General features: G+C 29.6%; 1 protein-coding gene across 1 annotated transcript in view; it reads left to right on the top strand.

The window, feature by feature from the left end:
- Nucleotides 1–18,737, top strand: part of LOC120326766 (uncharacterized) — a 38,249-nt gene that overhangs the window by 4,269 nt on the left and 15,243 nt on the right. The window contains exons 8-43 of the mRNA XM_078111589.1: nucleotides 675–819; nucleotides 911–937; nucleotides 2,019–2,193; nucleotides 2,455–2,551; nucleotides 2,790–2,964; nucleotides 3,590–3,669; nucleotides 3,875–4,043; nucleotides 4,378–4,479; nucleotides 4,726–4,903; nucleotides 5,221–5,422; nucleotides 5,860–6,023; nucleotides 6,335–6,451; nucleotides 6,860–6,908; nucleotides 7,522–7,582; nucleotides 7,659–7,730; nucleotides 8,160–8,453; nucleotides 8,693–8,856; nucleotides 9,226–9,399; nucleotides 10,125–10,272; nucleotides 10,598–10,790; nucleotides 11,305–11,426; nucleotides 11,804–12,016; nucleotides 12,294–12,445; nucleotides 12,520–12,655; nucleotides 13,198–13,342; nucleotides 13,414–13,580; nucleotides 13,949–14,014; nucleotides 14,154–14,276; nucleotides 14,534–14,677; nucleotides 15,252–15,659; nucleotides 16,225–16,330; nucleotides 16,410–16,516; nucleotides 16,850–17,139; nucleotides 17,408–17,532; nucleotides 17,709–17,853; nucleotides 18,512–18,707. Coding sequence (XP_077967715.1) covers nucleotides 675–819; nucleotides 911–937; nucleotides 2,019–2,193; nucleotides 2,455–2,551; nucleotides 2,790–2,964; nucleotides 3,590–3,669; nucleotides 3,875–4,043; nucleotides 4,378–4,479; nucleotides 4,726–4,903; nucleotides 5,221–5,422; nucleotides 5,860–6,023; nucleotides 6,335–6,451; nucleotides 6,860–6,908; nucleotides 7,522–7,582; nucleotides 7,659–7,730; nucleotides 8,160–8,453; nucleotides 8,693–8,856; nucleotides 9,226–9,399; nucleotides 10,125–10,272; nucleotides 10,598–10,790; nucleotides 11,305–11,426; nucleotides 11,804–12,016; nucleotides 12,294–12,445; nucleotides 12,520–12,655; nucleotides 13,198–13,342; nucleotides 13,414–13,580; nucleotides 13,949–14,014; nucleotides 14,154–14,276; nucleotides 14,534–14,677; nucleotides 15,252–15,659; nucleotides 16,225–16,330; nucleotides 16,410–16,516; nucleotides 16,850–17,139; nucleotides 17,408–17,532; nucleotides 17,709–17,853; nucleotides 18,512–18,707 — 5,431 coding nt within the window. The remainder of the gene's footprint in view (nucleotides 1–674; nucleotides 820–910; nucleotides 938–2,018; nucleotides 2,194–2,454; nucleotides 2,552–2,789; nucleotides 2,965–3,589; nucleotides 3,670–3,874; nucleotides 4,044–4,377; nucleotides 4,480–4,725; nucleotides 4,904–5,220; nucleotides 5,423–5,859; nucleotides 6,024–6,334; nucleotides 6,452–6,859; nucleotides 6,909–7,521; nucleotides 7,583–7,658; nucleotides 7,731–8,159; nucleotides 8,454–8,692; nucleotides 8,857–9,225; nucleotides 9,400–10,124; nucleotides 10,273–10,597; nucleotides 10,791–11,304; nucleotides 11,427–11,803; nucleotides 12,017–12,293; nucleotides 12,446–12,519; nucleotides 12,656–13,197; nucleotides 13,343–13,413; nucleotides 13,581–13,948; nucleotides 14,015–14,153; nucleotides 14,277–14,533; nucleotides 14,678–15,251; nucleotides 15,660–16,224; nucleotides 16,331–16,409; nucleotides 16,517–16,849; nucleotides 17,140–17,407; nucleotides 17,533–17,708; nucleotides 17,854–18,511; nucleotides 18,708–18,737) is intronic.

Here is an 18,737-nt window from a genome sequence, read left to right as displayed (position 1 = left end):
AATGGCGAACCACGGCCTCTCTTCCAGTTACCAGTCCAGGTCGGGTATGGGATTAGTTAGCCAGGTATTTGTTTTCGGAAGCATGGACTTGATGGTGGAGGAAGCCGTAACCGACCAGCGGTTACGTGAACCACCCTACGACGGCGAGGAGTCCAGCAATCCTCTTTCACATGATCATCCCCGCATGGGATTCGAACCTGCGATCCCACGTAGGTAATCAGAAATGCGGTGGCGAGCGTATTCCTAATGCTTAGCACGATGCGCCACATTGCCGAGCATTACCTTATCTTTTATTATCACAATATTTCCTAGTATATTTCAACCATTTCAGTCATGCATTGGATAATTTTTTGTCAATTGCTGTAATTTTAACATTATTTCAGAATTTCCTAACCAAGTTGATCTATGAAAGACATTTATAGATTACTATGTTAAATAATACTAAAATTTTTGCTTAGATAATCAAATTTTTTCCTTATATACCTATTATACTAAGATGATGCTTTACAATATTATTATTGTAATCACTTATATTATTACACATTGTCATACTACATAACAAATTTAATTCCATATCGAATTTAGATTTCTCATTAATGACATGCAACATTATCATTACCTTATTTGATTTCATTGTTTAATAATCGTTTACCAAAAAAAAAAGTGTTGTTCAGATTTTTCCAGGTAATACAGACTCATCTACGAAAGTTGCTAACTATTTGTCAAAATCTATTTTTGCCAAGTTTATTCGACTGTATCCATTGAAATATAAAAACTATATTGTTCTTCGAATGGAGTTATTGGGCTGTTATTTGGAAGGTATATTATTTCACTGAGTATTAAACTTTATGTGTATTTCTCAATTCATACAATGAATTACTGTAACAATTCAACTTATTTTTTGTTTCAGAATCCATGATGGCTACGTCGACAAAAGGTATTTCTGGTGATGTTTTCAAAACGTAATCTTTTCAAAAATACAAAAATTTAAATAATAGAACGCACTTCTACATGAGTGAAAGGGACTTTAACATTCTACAGTGATATATCCCACACCTGAATAGCATTTCACATCTATAGTTTTAGTCTTAAAATCATTCCCTCTTTCTTATCTCTTGATTGTCATTGGTGTTGAATTGCTGATTGAATAATTAATCAACCTTTTCTAACAAGCTAAGAAATTCGCAATTTGGGGGAGAAATTTTGCTTTGTATTTCTTGTAGTATACCTAGTATTTTATTTATTTATTATAACTATAATAATACTCATTCATAAACACATCATTATCTTCTTAAGCTGTGCAAAAACAGCAGTCCGCAAACAACTTTAGCAAATGATACATTAAAGATTGAACAAACGAAGTATATTTATACATAGGGAGGGAGGAATAAAGCATAAAAATAGGCAAAATGGGGTATTTGAAAAAAAAGTTCGGAACCGCTTTATTTGTAATATATATTTTTTTTTCTGGTTTTATTACTTCTGCATCTTCAATAGGTAATTGTGTATATTCACAAAAAATATTAAGTTACAAAATAAATTCAGAATTAACTCATAAGAAATAAAGAAAATAGATTTTTTTTGAGGTTGCTGTGATTTCTATAATTTAAGTGAAGCCTTCATTTACATGTCTTTTCTGATATTGAATGCTGGCAATGGCAATTATAATATCATTATATGAACTAAAATTTTTTCTAATTTGCTAATGCATTTTCTAATTCTTTGGACAACATTTGCATATAACTAAACACTGTTTTTCTGTTCTATTATATTTCAACATAATCTTCTGTTAGTTGCTATAAAATATATATTGTAATCGAGAATTTTATCAGTATAAAGATTAAAATAGTTCAATTATGGATTAAATATTAAAAACTCCTAATTCATGTTTATGGATGTTCCTAAAAACAGTAGAAGTAAAGCTGTGTGGGTAATGTGATTCTATGTGCATGTCTACATGGACCTTACCTTTTTTAACCAAATAGTTCTAACTCCCTTTTTTGTATTTTGCCTAATAGATATGAGTTCTGCTTTCAAAAATGCAAAAATGTATAAAGCTGAAAATGGATATGACTATTGGATTGTGAAAGGGGTAGATTCATCAGGTGTTGAATGTGAAAATAACAATAGAGTTTGCAAGTTGGGTGGTGGAGGACTTGCATATCAATTCATTTCCACTTCTGGTCTTTCTCAGTAAGATTGAATTGCATCAGTATTTTGAAAATAAAACATAAATCAGATTGTTTAAATATTTAGCAAATTACGGTATGTTAACGAAATGTTATTATGAGTGTTAGAGGGAGGGTGTCAGATTTTAACTTGGGTTTAAAACCTTAGATGCGTTGAAGAATTTGAATATAATCAAAAATTGTCTATATAAGGCTAATTATTAGTATATGCTGTTTTCTTCCCTAGAATTGGCTTATTATTTTTTAGATTCACTTTCTTTTTCAGGAAAATCTTCCAGAACTTCAAGGCTCTTTCATCGAAAAAACTTTTGCTCTCCCTAGCACCAACTTCTAATCTATTAGACAATGTGTATGAATATAAGGTAATTTTACTATATTGTATTTTTTAATTTGGTAACTACCGTAATCAATTACAGTACATACTTTCAATACATAATATAATGATATATCCATATTTAATTAGAAACCCTGAAGTGATTTGAAAATGTTAGTATTTAAATTCGAAACTTCGAAAATTTTAATCTATGTCTATTATATTTTTGAATGATATATATGAATCACTTGCATAATCTATATACCACATTGTCCAAATTGCTGCAGCAAATGAAAATAATGCCAGGAGCAGGTTCATGGGGTCCTGACCAACCCTCACTAAAGTTTGGAAAACATTTATTGTTGTCTGATCCTGGACTCTTGTTTGATGGGACATGTGAAAACTATGACAGCACACACCAGGAAGCATATGGTTTATGTGAAAAATTCTTCAACGTTTCAGGTAACACTTTGTTATGTTTTATATATTAATAATCTGAATGGATTAATTTATCAGTATAATAATTTTTGGCATAATGATTGGCATTGGGTATAGGAAATTTTAGTGGAGTCAATTGATACCATGCATAGCCATCATTTCTTTTTTTGACTCAAGAATTTTACTTGGACATAGATATAGTTGGTATCGTTCAGCAAACCGACTTTTTACGAGATGAGCTATTCTGTACACTGGACTTTTATACAATGTTTCACACACAGGATAGGATACGATTTACATATTTATTATGGACAAAAAGAGAGCCAATAAGATGGCCTGATTGTATGGCAAACCACGACCCTTTTCTTCTGTTACCAGTCCATTTCGAGTATAGGATTAGTTACTTGTATTAAATACATGAACTTGATGGTGGAGTAAGTTGTAACCGACCAGCAGCTTTGTGAACTATTCTACCACATTCAATTTGTGAAGTACAATATTATCTAATAATCCAAAGAACATGTGGGATGCATTGAATGATGTTACTAACAGCTGGTTGCTGGCTGACTTCAAAAATTGAATAAATTGAATATTCAGAATGATTGATCCCAGTGATTAAATTATGAACTGCATATGACTTTGCTTTTAGATGCTTCCAACAAAAATTCAATATCCCAAACTCCTATATGTCCATATGGATTTGTAGATATAAAAAATGATTGTTATAAGGTAGGATATGAGTTTATTGACCTTTCTGTTGGAACCTGTTTTGTTTTATCAGTGATAACATTTGGTTTTTGATTATCAGAAAATTGATATTCTGATAAAAAAAATGTGTTGACTTCAATCCTGTTAAATTAATATAGCTGTAAATAAAATCATATATAGTTTCATGCAGTTAATATCTATACACATAGTATCACTTTATTGACAGGTTCTAAAAAGCAGTAATCGCCAAGGCTGTAAAAACTTAATTGAATATTGCTCATCTCAAGGTGGTTTTGGAATTGATATAACGACACCCGAAGGAATAAAAATTATGCAGCGTGTCTATATGACTCTCAACATGCCTAAGCATATTACAAATCATCAAAAAAGCGTCAGTAAGTTCATTTTTTTTAAATAAGCAAGTTACTATGCAGTGGTTTTTGTTTTTTAACTCATTAATTGAACTCATTTTTTATTCGTTGTCTGAAGCAATAAGTGAGTTCTATAGATCATCAAAAATTTGTATGCCTAGTACTTTTTGGGTTGGTATAAAATATAAAACTGTGTTTTTTACAATCTTATTTTCATTAAAACATTAAAAAATAATTCTAATTATTATAGGATTTAAATATACTGTAACAATATACTTCACAGAACTACAAATATAATGATATAAACCTTACAAAATATACACTTTTATACTATGTTTATATCAATTATTTTTTTTAGTTTGCAATGATGAGATTGACAAACTATGTTTAAGATCTTCTTTACAAGCAGTGGAATGTTCTACTGGACAATTCTTCTTTCATATATGTCAGCATGAAAAAGGTGAGACAGATAACAAATTTTTAATCAAGCAGTTTTCTTAATTTCCTAATGAAATACCATTTGTAATAATATTGTTAAACACTCCATAATTTTCAGACATCAATAACGGAAATTATTTTGCTATCACTGGTTGTGTATTATATTTCGTATTTTTAGAGTTGAAGTCAAGAAGATCTAGCAATTAGTTGTAAAGAGGCCTTTTTCCAACTTCTATTCATATGTATAAAAAATTTCATGTTTATTCAGTTCTGAATTCTGGAAATATTGTTTCAAAATCTCAAAATATTATAACAAAATTGGAAAATGTTGATAAAACAACGACTACACACTACACTGCTTCAAGTTTCATACTAACAAATCCAGCTTGGATGGCAAGGCCAAGTCTTTGTGGAGCATGGTGTTTACATCCTGTAGACAAAGACAGGTTTTCATTATTTTTTTGTGGGATTTTTGAAGCGAGGTATAATCAAAAAACATTATCTATGTGTATTAATTATCTTACAAATTGTAAGTATGAAATATTTTATGAAGATATTTATAACCTAATGTGTCTATTTCTAATTGATCTTTCTTGACATATATCATTAATTTGCCTGAAAAATAAATATATCTTCAAAGTACATTTAATCTAATATTTCTGAACTTCTCTAATTGTAATGTATTGTACTTCTTAATTTGATAAAAGTTGAAAAACTTTATTTGTCAAATTGCAGTATTTTTCTATCTTTCTATCATAATTAGGTGGTTGCAGGTTGATCTTCAATATTTATATAAGATCTATTCCATATCAACATTTTTACCTTACGATATGTGCAAAAGTACAGTAATTGATGGAGTTGAAGATATTGATGCAATACTAAACCAAACTGCACTTAAACCAATAAATATTGTTTTAAATAATTATTGGGGAAAAGAAAGGATAGCAGAACAAAAACAAATTGGGGTAAATACCAAACCCATATAGAAAGCTTTATTCATGGTGAAAGTGTATGTTTAAAAAGTGCCATATATAAAAAAAAATTGCAGATACTTACAGATAGATTTCCAAGTAAAGTATGATTTGGTATTTTCATTCTTTATACTATCTATGTTTATAATTTTTATTTATGTTACTTTTTTATGTCGAAAATTTTTCATTAGAAGTAATTATTTGTATGCAGAATACCTTTGATTTATTATTCCTATGTTATAAATGTTTAACTGAATACATAGTTTTTAAAGTATTATGTTAATATTTTCACTGTGCTCAATGGTTTGTTATAGTGATTATTTGGTTTCTTCAACAGTATTATTCCATAATTCTGTGTTGAATATAAATATTTTGCTAATATTTTTTCTCACTTTAGCAATATGTATAAGGTAGCTTATTTATATTCACAGCTACACTCAGATGGATCATGGAAGTGGGTGCTTGGTAAACCGCTTGTTGCACGCTTCATAAAGATCTTTTTTGAACAACGAAATACAATCAAGCAAGAATGTGCTCAAATAGATGTACAGGGGTATTTACTCACATCAACTAACAGTACAAATTGGATAGAAAAGTATTATATTTTTATTCATTTGACAAGTTTCTAATGTTTTCTTTCTTCGAACAGTTTCACCATAAATAAGGCACTCTGTAAATTAAAATTGTGAATAATAGTAACCATGAACTTGCTACTTGTTTTGAACTGTAATACTAGAGTTATACTTTTTGATAATTGAGAACTCCAATACAAAAAGTTTATACTTTGTAAAATCGGTGCAAATTTTAACATAGGTAATCATGCAAAATATTAATCTTGTCAACAAGAGAATTTAGTTAATGATTCATTTACATTTATAAAGTATCTGAAGAGTATTTTTGTTCAAGATTTGTTCCTGTTTATCATGACCAAGCTGATTTTCTTCTTCTCAAAATCTTAGACAGAAAACTATTAGAAGATTGTGCATATGAATGTTTATTGACTCATAGTTTGTCAAACTGCAGGTACATGTGTATTTAGCCAGTAGATTTAGTTACATATAGAATAAAAGACATCTCAGCCATTCTACTGCTGATTGCTTTACATGGAGGTCACTGTTCTGAATGTTATGAGGATGACCATGTGCTAAAGAATAATTCCTAACTCATTGCTGTTTTACACACTCTTGGTTGATAGCCATTTCCTTTTTCTATTCAAAACCATGTTTTTCAAATATTGAAGTGTTAGGCAATTTCTATCTTCAACTGTTCTGCTTATCAGCTGATAAAATTGTTATTCCACATGACAGAACTAGCTAATAACTTTTGCATCATTAAGAATATGAGGTGTAATCTTAACTTTATCTTACAAGATGCTCAATATCAAAGTAGGTTTATTAACCACTTTTATCATAAAATATTCTCTTTTTTTAGCATTATCATTTATGATGGTGATAATTGCACACTTCTTTCACATGAGATGGTGAGTCGAATATTGCTTGCTAGGACATGACAAAATGTCTTACAGAAGATTAATTGTATATTCAACTAATAGATATTTGTGTCCCATATATCATATTTCATGCTTGTTTCTATGTACCACTAACAGTGATAGATTGAAATAAATATGACATTTTTATTTTTAAAAGTTCTGTTATTCTATTGTAAAGAAAAATAAAGATTAAAGCACTTGATATGATAGCACGCCTTTCTGCAACTTTCTAAAAATTGAGTACTATGACAGTCTTTGTTGTATAACTCAATATTTAGGACATTATTTTGTCTCTCAAGAACAATTGTCTTTGTAGGGAAATTAATTGAATCTTATTCGTTTTGCCAGCTGAAATATTTAAATATTTTGTGAATTGAATGAGAGCAGAATTTTCAAGCATAAAGCATCTGAAACTTTTGTATAGAGAAGAATGTATTTGAGATAGTACCGTAATATAAATTTTACCAGAGTTTACATTACATTTATTGGGAATATCATATCTAATAAAATTAAATATGTGGCCCTCATTTTGAATTTGAATACCCTAATATTTATAGACAATTGATAAAATCTATTTTTTAAAAAAGGTATTTATATTTTTCAGGGAAATTTCAAAATCAGAACTCGAACAGAGTTGTACATTTTGAAATTATATGCATATGATGGTGAGATAAAAATTATTTATTTTTTTTTTTGGTTGCCAGAAATCCTTTATGATTAATCTCCATTTCCATCACTCAGGCTCTACAGAATATACACCAAGTTTTAAAGCTCAACATGTGAAAAGGGTACCCAGAATTCATCTTGTTCCAGGTTATGTTATTATGCATACTTTGGCATGGATGAAACATCAATATAGAGAAGTTCTTCAGATAATAATATCATTACCGTATATTATTTAAACAAATTTTTTTACTGAACTTAGAGAGAAACTTTCTTTAGTTACGTCTTGTTATAACAATATTAAGGCTGTATACAAGCAGAGCTTTTTACACTTTGGGTATGTTAGTAGAAAGACTTTTATCCAACGAAAGGAAATCTAGTAACAAAGCAAGAATTTCATCACACCACAGGACACAGGCCCGGATTTTTTATTTTTAAACATCCAGTCTCTGTTGAAAACCTCAATTGGATTATTGTCGGTGAAGTAATTTGAGGAAATTACTATTTCGTTAAATTGTATTTTTCTATCCTGATGTATATTTCCATTGTTATTTATTGTTCAAAAACATATTTTATCAGGTTCTGAAGTACTTGGATGCATCAAAGACTATAAAATAAAAAGCATGATTCCACTAGACAGAGCTGTAAGGTATCCATGGGAATGCACTTCTTCCTGTTTTAGAAAAGGTTATGAAAATGCTATGATACGATTGGGAGGATATTGTTTCTGTGGTGATGCACAAATTATCATCAATCAAGAATTATTTTTATCAAACTTCGACAGCATGGAAAATTCTTGTAATATTCCTTGTATCAAAGATCCTAATTTAAGTTGTGGAGGTGATGGGTATAGTCTGGTTTATCAAAAACCTGGTTAGTATGTTTAATTCAAATACTGTCTGATTCACTTTTCCTGCATATCATTGCAGGTATATAAATTATTAGTGATATATGTGGTACAATTTTTAATAAAACTGAAATCTAATTAAAACAAGATTATGAGGGAATGCTTGAAAATATACCTTTGTTCTTCAGAGTACTATTGAGATTTTTTAGTAATATTTTAAAGTTTTAATTTCCATTCATTAATATTTATTTTTTGTTTGTTTCAGTTGATTGTTTTCATGGATTTTTGAATCATTTAAATGGTAACTTCTACTGCATGCAACCAGTTCCAGCAATATATTCTGATGCTGAAGTATTTTGTCAGTCTTTATCAACTAATAGAAAAATACTTAATGCTATTGAATCACAAAACAAATTTGAGTTCATGAAGGCAAGTGCTGCCATTTATTATATGTGGTTAACAAAAGAGGTTTTTGTGTTACTATTGACCATTTTTATACTCATAAACTCACTCGTAAATTCATTTGTTTAAACTAATAATTTGTTCAGGCATAAAATAATGGGACCTCCTGAAGTATGCGCAAGATGGCGCACAACCTGAACATAGTATGTGTGTACTGGTTAGGATTAGGGTTGTGCGACATCTCGGTGCACATACATCTGGAGCACCAAATAATGCATGCAATAACTGTGTTTGCAATTAGGAATAAAGTGAAATGTATTTCAAGATAATAATCCCATTAAGTTTTTACATAAACTTAAAATGGTTCACTTATCTTATATTTTTGGTATTCAACAGGAATGGATTACTGATTTCTATTCGTCCAATGATTCTGCAACATCGTCATTTGGAGAATTTTCAATCTGGGCTGGTAGATTATCAGAATTCAATGATAATATTCCTGAATGGATTACTTGGGAAAATGGTGAAAATCCATCACCATATGATGCAGTGTGTGTTCGAATCAAAGTGGTAAAAATTCTTCGAATTTCAAGTTACTAGAGCAGATAACAAGTTTTGTTATTGATGCATGAATTAATAAAAACAAGAAACCACGCATAGACATATTAAAATAGGGTATGGCTATGTAGAGTGTTGGTGTTCCAATGCCTGGTTGTAAATATACAATAAATTTAGTACGATCACAAATGAAGATATGGCACTATTCGACTTTGTAGTTTATAATATTGACAGATCATTTTTATGATAATTGTGGTACATTACCATTTTTTTTACAATATGCTTTATATTTGTAAATTATTAAGTTATCGATTGTAGGACAGTATCAGATGTTTGTCATCTTAAGAGAAAATATTACTTTAAGCAAACCAGTGGATAAATCAAATAGCAAAGTACAGCCTGCTATTTATTTATTGATATTTATTTATCCAAGTCATTTACAAAGATAAGCATCAGTTATAATGTCCTTGGTGTAAGAGCCTGGTCTCAAAAGATCAGACACTAAAAACTTGCTTTAGATTGAAAGACACTGACTCATTGTCACATGCCACCTTGATACATTATGGTTAATTATCCTCTTTTTGTCATTTTTTGTTAGTTTTGACACCAACTTAACATCACTTTAAAATTCGTCATGATTTTGTGACATGATACTGTAGTAAGAGAAAATTATAAACATAGTGATGTGCCATATATAATCATAGTAATGAATAAAAATTTTATTTTATTTTTTCTAGTACATTTCCTTATCCCCCAGCACTGTTCAAGCCTTCTTAGATGTTGTTGATTGTAATTCAGTGAAATTGAATTATATCTGTGATCTTGGAAACTGTGACGGTGAAGGTTATTGCAGTGGATCAAAAAATGCAGACAAAATAAGTAAAGGTATTTTTACGACTACTTGACGTAATATTTTAATATCAAATACTAACATAAAGTTGGTGATATTACATTAAATAAAAAATCAGGAAATTTGGAATAATAATTCACTGTTTCCTCAATTTACCCGTATTCGAGACTTTAGTCATTTTCAGGTGCTTTTCGATTTCTTCAAGTATGATGTTATTTGATGAGAAGTCATGATTAATAAATATTTTGTGCTAAAAACTTATATTAATCATGTTTTTATTAGAAACACTTTAAAAACTTCTCAATTGATATTTGATGATTTGACCAAGCAAATATCTATAAAATTTCTGATGATTTTCAGAATTAACACAAACACGAGAGTTTGTCACAGTTCAAAGCATTAGTTGGGATAATGCAAGAGAAATTTGCTTGCAGCAAAATAAGGACCTATGCCAATCGGAAGATATCTGTGAAAATTCACAAAAAATCCTTATTGAAGAAGATGTAATCATATCAATTTCTAAAAATTTAAATATTCTATGGGTACCATCCAGGTGATTTTAGTTATTTCACAATTTCGAAAATTGAATAAATATAAACAATAAAGCAATAATTTCATTGCATATTTTAGTCATGCTCCGAACAGCAATTTTAAGAAAGTTTTCCATGCATTTCTGTATATTATGAGAATTTTTACAATTCATCTTACAATGTTAAACAGCAAAACACATTCGATCATCTGATGATTTGATTGAAAATGGGTGTGTTAAGATTATAACAACAGCAAAAAATAGCAAACCAGAGCAAAGTTAATCTTTGCTTCTGTGGTCTTTGAAATTCATTCTTTATGACTTATTGTAATTTGTGCAATTTTCTACTACTTTTCTGATACTACTTTCTACTTTACTATACCAGACAATACCAAGGAAGTAAGATGTAACATACCAAAATAAAAATTGAACAAAAAGCAATGGTTGAATGTTTAGCTTACTATGAAATCAAGTAACCATTTCAAAATCTAATTGTTAAAATACTTTGATTAGAAAGTTGAATAACCTTACATTTTAGGGGTTTGCGAGGTACATGGAATAAAATCGATTTAAACAATTCAAGATGCTATTCACAAGACAATATAATGATGAATGTCAGTCAAACATCAAAAAATTCAGCCGCTGGTATATTCTGCTGTGGTAAGATGAATTTGAAAGCCGAAATAACAACACTAGTATTATATACATCAAAAAAACGGTATTGAGTAACTAACACATCTTTCATTTTCATCAATATATTTTTACATGGGCTAAAATTTTATAATATTTTCTTGATATAACCTTCATAAATAATATATTTTATGAATTATATGTATTCCATATTTTTATTGATCGTTTCATTTTATTTTAGGTTAAACTTCGAAGTCCACAAATAAAAAAGTGGAGCATTCAGTGATTTACCGCTTTCGTAATTAATATAGTAATTTGGATGAATTAAAATTTCCAATTTATGTAAATGTTTTATATCGGCTTTTTCATTGGACAATTAATAATCAATGCATTTTGAATATTTCTAGGTAAGCATCAAATAGAATCTCCAAATTCAAAATACGAAAGAAGAAGCATACCAGCAACCAGAAAAACTGGCCCAATAAAACTTTCTACCTACGGCTCTTCTGTCTCTTTAAAATGGATTGATCAAAATGATAACATTTGTTGCAGCAATTGCTTTCTTGCAACTTCACAAAGCAATTTAACAACAGCTGCATATTTCTACAAAATATCTTCAGGTATTTTTGTTTTATGGAGACACAGAGCCTCTTGCATTGTATACATTGATATGTAAATTTCTTTCCAACATCTACAAGATCTCAACTTGTAAAATTGTACATGTTCACAAAATAGGATGCTATGTTTATCCAGGGAAAAAAAAGTTCAATAAATTGATGTAATCATTTGTCAAATCTCGTCTTCTTATTTGGTTATATGATGAGATATTAGTATGACTTAACCAATTTCAATTTTTCCAATTAATAAACATGGCTCGTGTGCCGGTGTTTTATACAGGACTTCTAGATTTGCATGGCACTGTCTCATTTGAAATGGTGGATGCACCCGGATATTTTCTTAAGCACTGCATAGTGAATGGTTCATACATGGTTGTAGCGACACATTGGGAAGAAAGCGAAGAAGCAACATTTTGGTCATCGAAAGAAGAAGTACTGTATATTTAATTAAACTTTTATTTGTGTAACCTCATCATGTTATAACACGAATTTGGTATACATTATAGAATTGCAGAATATATGAAAGTCATTCAGTATCAGGCCTGTATCTGTCACTAGATTCACAACTTGCTTCAATGACGGAAAGAAACTCTATGTCTTCTGAAGAATTTTTAAAATCTGCATGCTTTGGACATTCACAAGGTATTTAGGGATGTCTCTTAATAATAGTGAGAGTATGAAAAAAATCTACCATTAAAAAGGCAGTTGGAGATTCTTAGATAGTGGGGGAGAGATTGGGAGAGTTTGATTTTTTGTTAATCAGAATAATTGTACAAATTTAATGAGCTGTTCATAGACACAATCATAAATATTTATGATGAAATGATTTCATTACTAATATTCTGTGTACAAACATTGAGGGTTGCACAGAGTCATAAAAAAAATATATGCAGGAAATTAATGAAACTTCAAACAAATTGTAATACTTGATGAATTGCAATAGTGCTGAGCTTCTTAAGGTCGGTAATTGTTCAATTTTTCAAACAATTGTAAATAATCGGTACATTAAAGGGGAAAGAAATTGTGGGTAACTTGCTATTTGGAATGAACGAATGTTTTGTATTTAAAACTGTATTGACTTATATCAATTACTTGAATATTATAAATAATGTAACGTTTCGAGAAGTTTTTTACTAATATCGTTCTATATATTATAATATATTATGTGCAAAGGTGTATTTCAGAATTCCATAGGTTCGAAGTTGACCCAGCGGTGCAAACATGGCATTATTCCAGAGATTTTTGCAACACTCGTGGAATGGATCTTTGTGATTCAGAAACCGTTTGCCAAGATCAAGAGTTTGGTTATTTACATTGGTTGCCTGTTAGGTATGTATGCGCATTGCTCGTACATTTAAATAAAACATTGTGTGATATGATACCTTATTTTTTATATACAGAAATTTCGAAAGTCAGTGGGTGTTTCATTCATTCAGCAAAGAATGTTATTCACATACTAAACAATATACCAGTCCTGCTTATCAATGGGAGAAACAGGGTGTCTGTGGACCTTGGGATACAAGTTTCGACAGTGTTTGTTATTTTAAAAAAAAGTTGCATTGTTGTGGTAAGTGCTGTCTGTTGATTTAATAAAGCATAGTTTGGTATATTAATTGTTGTACAATACTGACTGATAAAATTATTTGATCAAATTTTTAAAAACACTATTTTTATTTTATATATACTGATGAAAATGTCTGAACAAATAGTCACCTACAAGAATTATATAAAAATATTATGTTTATGATTTATTTATATATTAATGTTAAATTATATTCTACCTAATGTACTACATCTACTTCATGAGGTGGTAAGCATTGTTCTTTCTTGCGCTCAAAGAATATTGTTTTTCAAATGCTTATTGTAAAACATGATTTTTTTTAATTTATCAATTTATAATTTATAAACTTATAAAGTAGATTTTTATTTTCATAGATTCCATCAGCTATACAATTGATAATGTTGAAGATCCACCATTGGAATTGGACATTGAAGCATTTTGTGAGAGTGTTTTCATTTTTATATCATGGAATTGGCTGTATCCCATCTTTTGAATTTTCTATTTTGATTTATTTTTGATTTTTTTTTCCAACTCTTTTATCATCTCAAATGTCTTTAAACCTTCTTGTTCAATTGTTAGTTGGAAATGCAATTGAATATGGTTATTTGGATGCAAACATCTTTGATCAAGGTGTTGGATCCGGAAATCTAAATGAAGAAAATATTTCAGAAGAATTATGCTATCAACAAACAAGATTGGCAGGTTGTTTTTTATATTACATAATGAAATTTTATGTTTTGTTTTATACGAGTAAAAATTAAATTACAGATAAAATAAGTACTTCATCCTATTTTTTGAATTAAGATTACTCAAGAATAGACCAAAGACCAAAAAATATAATAGCACTCCATCATATTTATAATTTTGGGTATTTTTCCTAAATAAAGGAATTTGTTAATTTATTGAATCGCTCAGATCATATTTTGTATCTTAACCATATTATTTCATTTAATATTCAGAATATTCTGCATATGGATTTTTATCAAATTTATCATCTTGCTTTGGGATAACAAAAGAAGAGTTCAAAAACTTCCAAACACATATAACTATGTTTGGGAACCAAGAATCTGTTAAAATTGTCAAGATCAATTATCACATCAAAGGTGTCAGTGCTAGATATATTTATCGTATTTGGTAGCTTTACAGAAGAAATAAATGCCTTCATGAAAACATAAATATTTTTAGTTTTGTTTCAAATTCAAGTTACAGGTGATATGACTAATAATACAAATTACTTGTTGTGTGAAATTTTTAGCTTGTATGTTTATATAGTTTACACGGTTTAGGATCAATTTGAAATCATTATTAGTTACCCAAGGCATAGAAAGCTCACGGTGACTAGGATAAAAAGTTATTGTATGATAGGAACTTGACATGGCACAACTACGGTAAGATAAATTAGCAAATAATAATCATGGCTTCATTTCATTTCAGTTTGTAATTTTATCCCTTGTATGAGTAGGAGTAGGCCTATTAGTTTTTAAAATAGTTTATTTAGCTGTATTATCTCTCTGGTTGGAATAAAATTGTTGTTTATAAAGAACTCCTTTCGAATCTTTGGTATTACACTGGTCTAACTTCATTTTTATAGTGCATACATTTATTTTTGGTTGAGAACACTCGATTCAAAGTAATTATAATGGGTACATCTTGAGTTTCAATATTTTTGTATTACAGATAAACTCAACAATACCCATGCTGCATCTACTATCAATTCAAGTAATGTGAAGATTGAAGAACACTTCCCAACTTCATTCTTAACAAATTTAACGAGTTTCACAATATCAATTTGGTATCAAGATAATAATAAGCTTGGTGTAATATTTTTGACATACATAGATCCAGAAGACTACCAAAACATATTCCTTATTGTAAAAAAGCTAAAAGAAGATGAAGGCTTTATTGTTAGTTTATGTGGTAAAGAACTACTGTTTGTTGATGATAGTGATAGGTCTACCAGTATTGGTTGGCATCATTTGATAATCCAATTAATAGAAACAAGTGGAATACACTTAAACATTGATGGCAAACCTTTATTCGAAGAAGCGGCACGAAATGTGGAAAATGAGTGCTATCTTTCACTAGGTAAATTACATACCAGTATTTAAATTATGTTTTAAATCTGTTTTTCTAAATGTCCATGATGAAAATAGCGATCACATAGTATTTTTATTCATCAAAAATTCAAACAAATAGCTTTTTTTAAATTATAATAATATATAAAAATGAAGACTAGATATTGTCATCTGCGTTTCAATCTTTCAGTAACTAGCCTCGTGTGAAAAGGCCTGCATACAACTTTATATTTCCATTAATTTTTGATTGTGCTTTACAATTGCTTCAAGTTTTGACCGAAAATTCTGTTGTAGTCTATAAATTTCCTCATGCAAATATCAACATGTTTATGATTTGCCTGCTAAATCTAGAATGTAATATTTTCTTTCTGATATGAATGTAAGTAAGACATTGTTCGGAAAGACTGGAATTTCAATTGGAACAATGTTGACTTATTTGTAGGAAGCTTTCATAAAATTATAGTTTGAGACCAAAATTTTGGGCAAAATGGGGTGTTTTGGTGGTCACATCTTCTAATTTAATGTTTATATTCATCATGAATTTAATTTTTCAATATCACAACTTTTTTACTCAGGGGGAGATTTCACACATGGTTACCTCGATGATATCAATTGGAACCGTGATAAAGCCCAAGTTCTAATTATCATCGATATGTGGAATAATTCCATGGTCAACGAAAAGTAAAGTATTTGTAATGATAATCATTCTATCAATATTTAATACGAATATTTTACTACCAAGTATATTATACTGTTGCAGAACTTTATATGAGGAGCCCAATCAATTTGGAAATCTGATCACATCAGCAGTAAATGAAGCAAACCTTGAAAACTCGTTTATTGTGCCAAGTTCTTTTCTGAAATTGAGTGAGTATTCTTCCATTTAATTTTTTGTTTCCTTTTTACACTTTGGTCAATTGAGTTTGAACTGGATAATGGCATGATTGAAGTAGTTTTTTCCAAATAAATTTTCAGAATTTGATGATTTGAGGATTCTATGGTTCTCACCTTAACTGTAACTTAATGTTTCAAACATGGTATGATAGATTGTGATCCTAATAATTTTTACAAAGAATAATTTTCTAACTTACTTACTATTTTTCATTTCAGTTACAATATTTACAAAAAGGTTAGTATGAGTACAAGTAAAACATTTTTCTCCTGGATCTTGAAAAACAACCTTTATGATATTTTATTTAGGTCGCTGGACAAAAGATTCTACTTCAACATTTAAAATTCATTTACCAATTGACACGTCTTCTGATCAAAAATTTTCTGAAATGATAGTAAAAAATATGACTCTGGGATCATGGGCAAGTGGCAATGAAGTGAATAACAACATGAAAAGTTGTCTACTGACTCCACCAACTCTCGGTGTATTTTATGAATGTCTGAATGTGGATAATTTTAATTTACTTCCAACAGCAGATGGGCAATATGTTATTAAATTTCAGCCAAAATATGATAAAACACCTCTATATTTATTACCAGTAAGTTATATTTCACTTAGCTAAATATTAGAATAAAGCAATATTCAGGTTTCCATAAGTTTGATTGATATTTTTACCTGCTGACACTTTGATAATGTTTCTACATAAAAATGTTCTTAGTTTATCTTTTTGGATATTTCTCAATATAATTTTTAATAAAAATGAAAAGTTTTGTACCATAATTTATGTATTATTTTTGGTGAAAAATTTACTTTATTTTTGAATGACTTTTGTGTGTATTATAACTAATTTCTCCTTTTATTTCAAGATTAATCTAGGAAATGGATCTTTTGGATTTCAAACAAGCAAGAATATTTTTGACAATGATACCTTGATACAGTTTTATCATCAACCTAGTTTATTTGAGTTATCTTCTCTTAAAAATTTCAGCAGGTTAGTTTTCATTGTATTTTTAATAGCCATTATTGTGAATCACAGACAGCCATTACGGGGTATAAGGGTTACAATTTTATAATTTAATATTTCTTTTCATAGTATACACATATTTTATATTATACATTTTTGCTAAATGATGCAATGTCATTTCGAGGATTGATTATTTTTATAAGGGATGATTTACATATATTTACAACGAAGTCTCAAGAGTGGAAATTGCAAGGAGCCAATTGCGAAGAGATACTCCCAGTAAATTTTGCTGGCTCTCTATTAGAGCGGGTTCATTTGAATTATCATCCACGGAGATGCTTGCAGTTTGTAAGCACTTTTACATGCTTCTTAACTTTGCGAATTATTTTATTTTCAAACTTTGAATTTCCATGTACTCATTTTAAGTATTAATTTATCATTGCAAACTTAATCTTAATACAATATGAATACATTATTTATGTTCTTAGAATTTTCACTACAACATGGTTTAATGTCTTTATGGTCACAGTGTCTTGGTGGTCACAAGATGTTATCCAAACTCAATCTTGTTTTTGCTATGCAATACAATCTCTTACAGTTACAGTTGACACAGATGTGTGGCGTATCGTGCCAAGTGTTAGGAATACTCTCGCAACCGCACCTCTGATTACTCTGCGTGGGGATGATTATGTGCGAAAGCATTGCTGGACTCCTTGCCACCATTGTTAGGATGGTTTAGGAAATTGTTTAGTCGATTATGACTTCCTCCCCCTCTAAGTCCATGCATCCAAAACAAATAACTGGCTAACTAATTTCATATCAGAATAGACTGGTAACCGGACGAGAAGCCATGGTTGTAAAATGATTAAGAAGTCTTGCCGGATTTCCCCCTCTGGGATAAATATGTAAATCCCATTCCATCCTACATACAGTTAACCTAAGGCTAAGGGGAAAATATGAATAAATTATTACCAATAAAATACTTGACAACTCTTCAACTATTTAGATCTGGAAAAATGAAATAGGGTGTACTGTTCCTTTGTTTCGTTATGGATCTTTCTTCGATAACTTGTTGGAAAGATGGAGAAATTCGGCCAAGAATGGAGGATTGCGTCAACAACATATTAGAGAATTGATGCAGTATGCTTTTGGGGAAGCAAAAAAAGGAAATTTGAAATACTATAAAGTTTGCTTCGGTGGATGTAAGATTAATTAAAAACTCTTATTGATAT

The sequence above is a fragment of the Styela clava genome, chromosome 4 (genome assembly GCF_964204865.1).
Source record: "Styela clava chromosome 4, kaStyClav1.hap1.2, whole genome shotgun sequence".
Lineage (NCBI taxonomy): Eukaryota > Metazoa > Chordata > Ascidiacea > Stolidobranchia > Styelidae > Styela > Styela clava.
The sequence above is the reverse complement of the archived record's forward strand: the minus strand, read 5'-3'. Positions and strand labels throughout refer to the sequence as shown.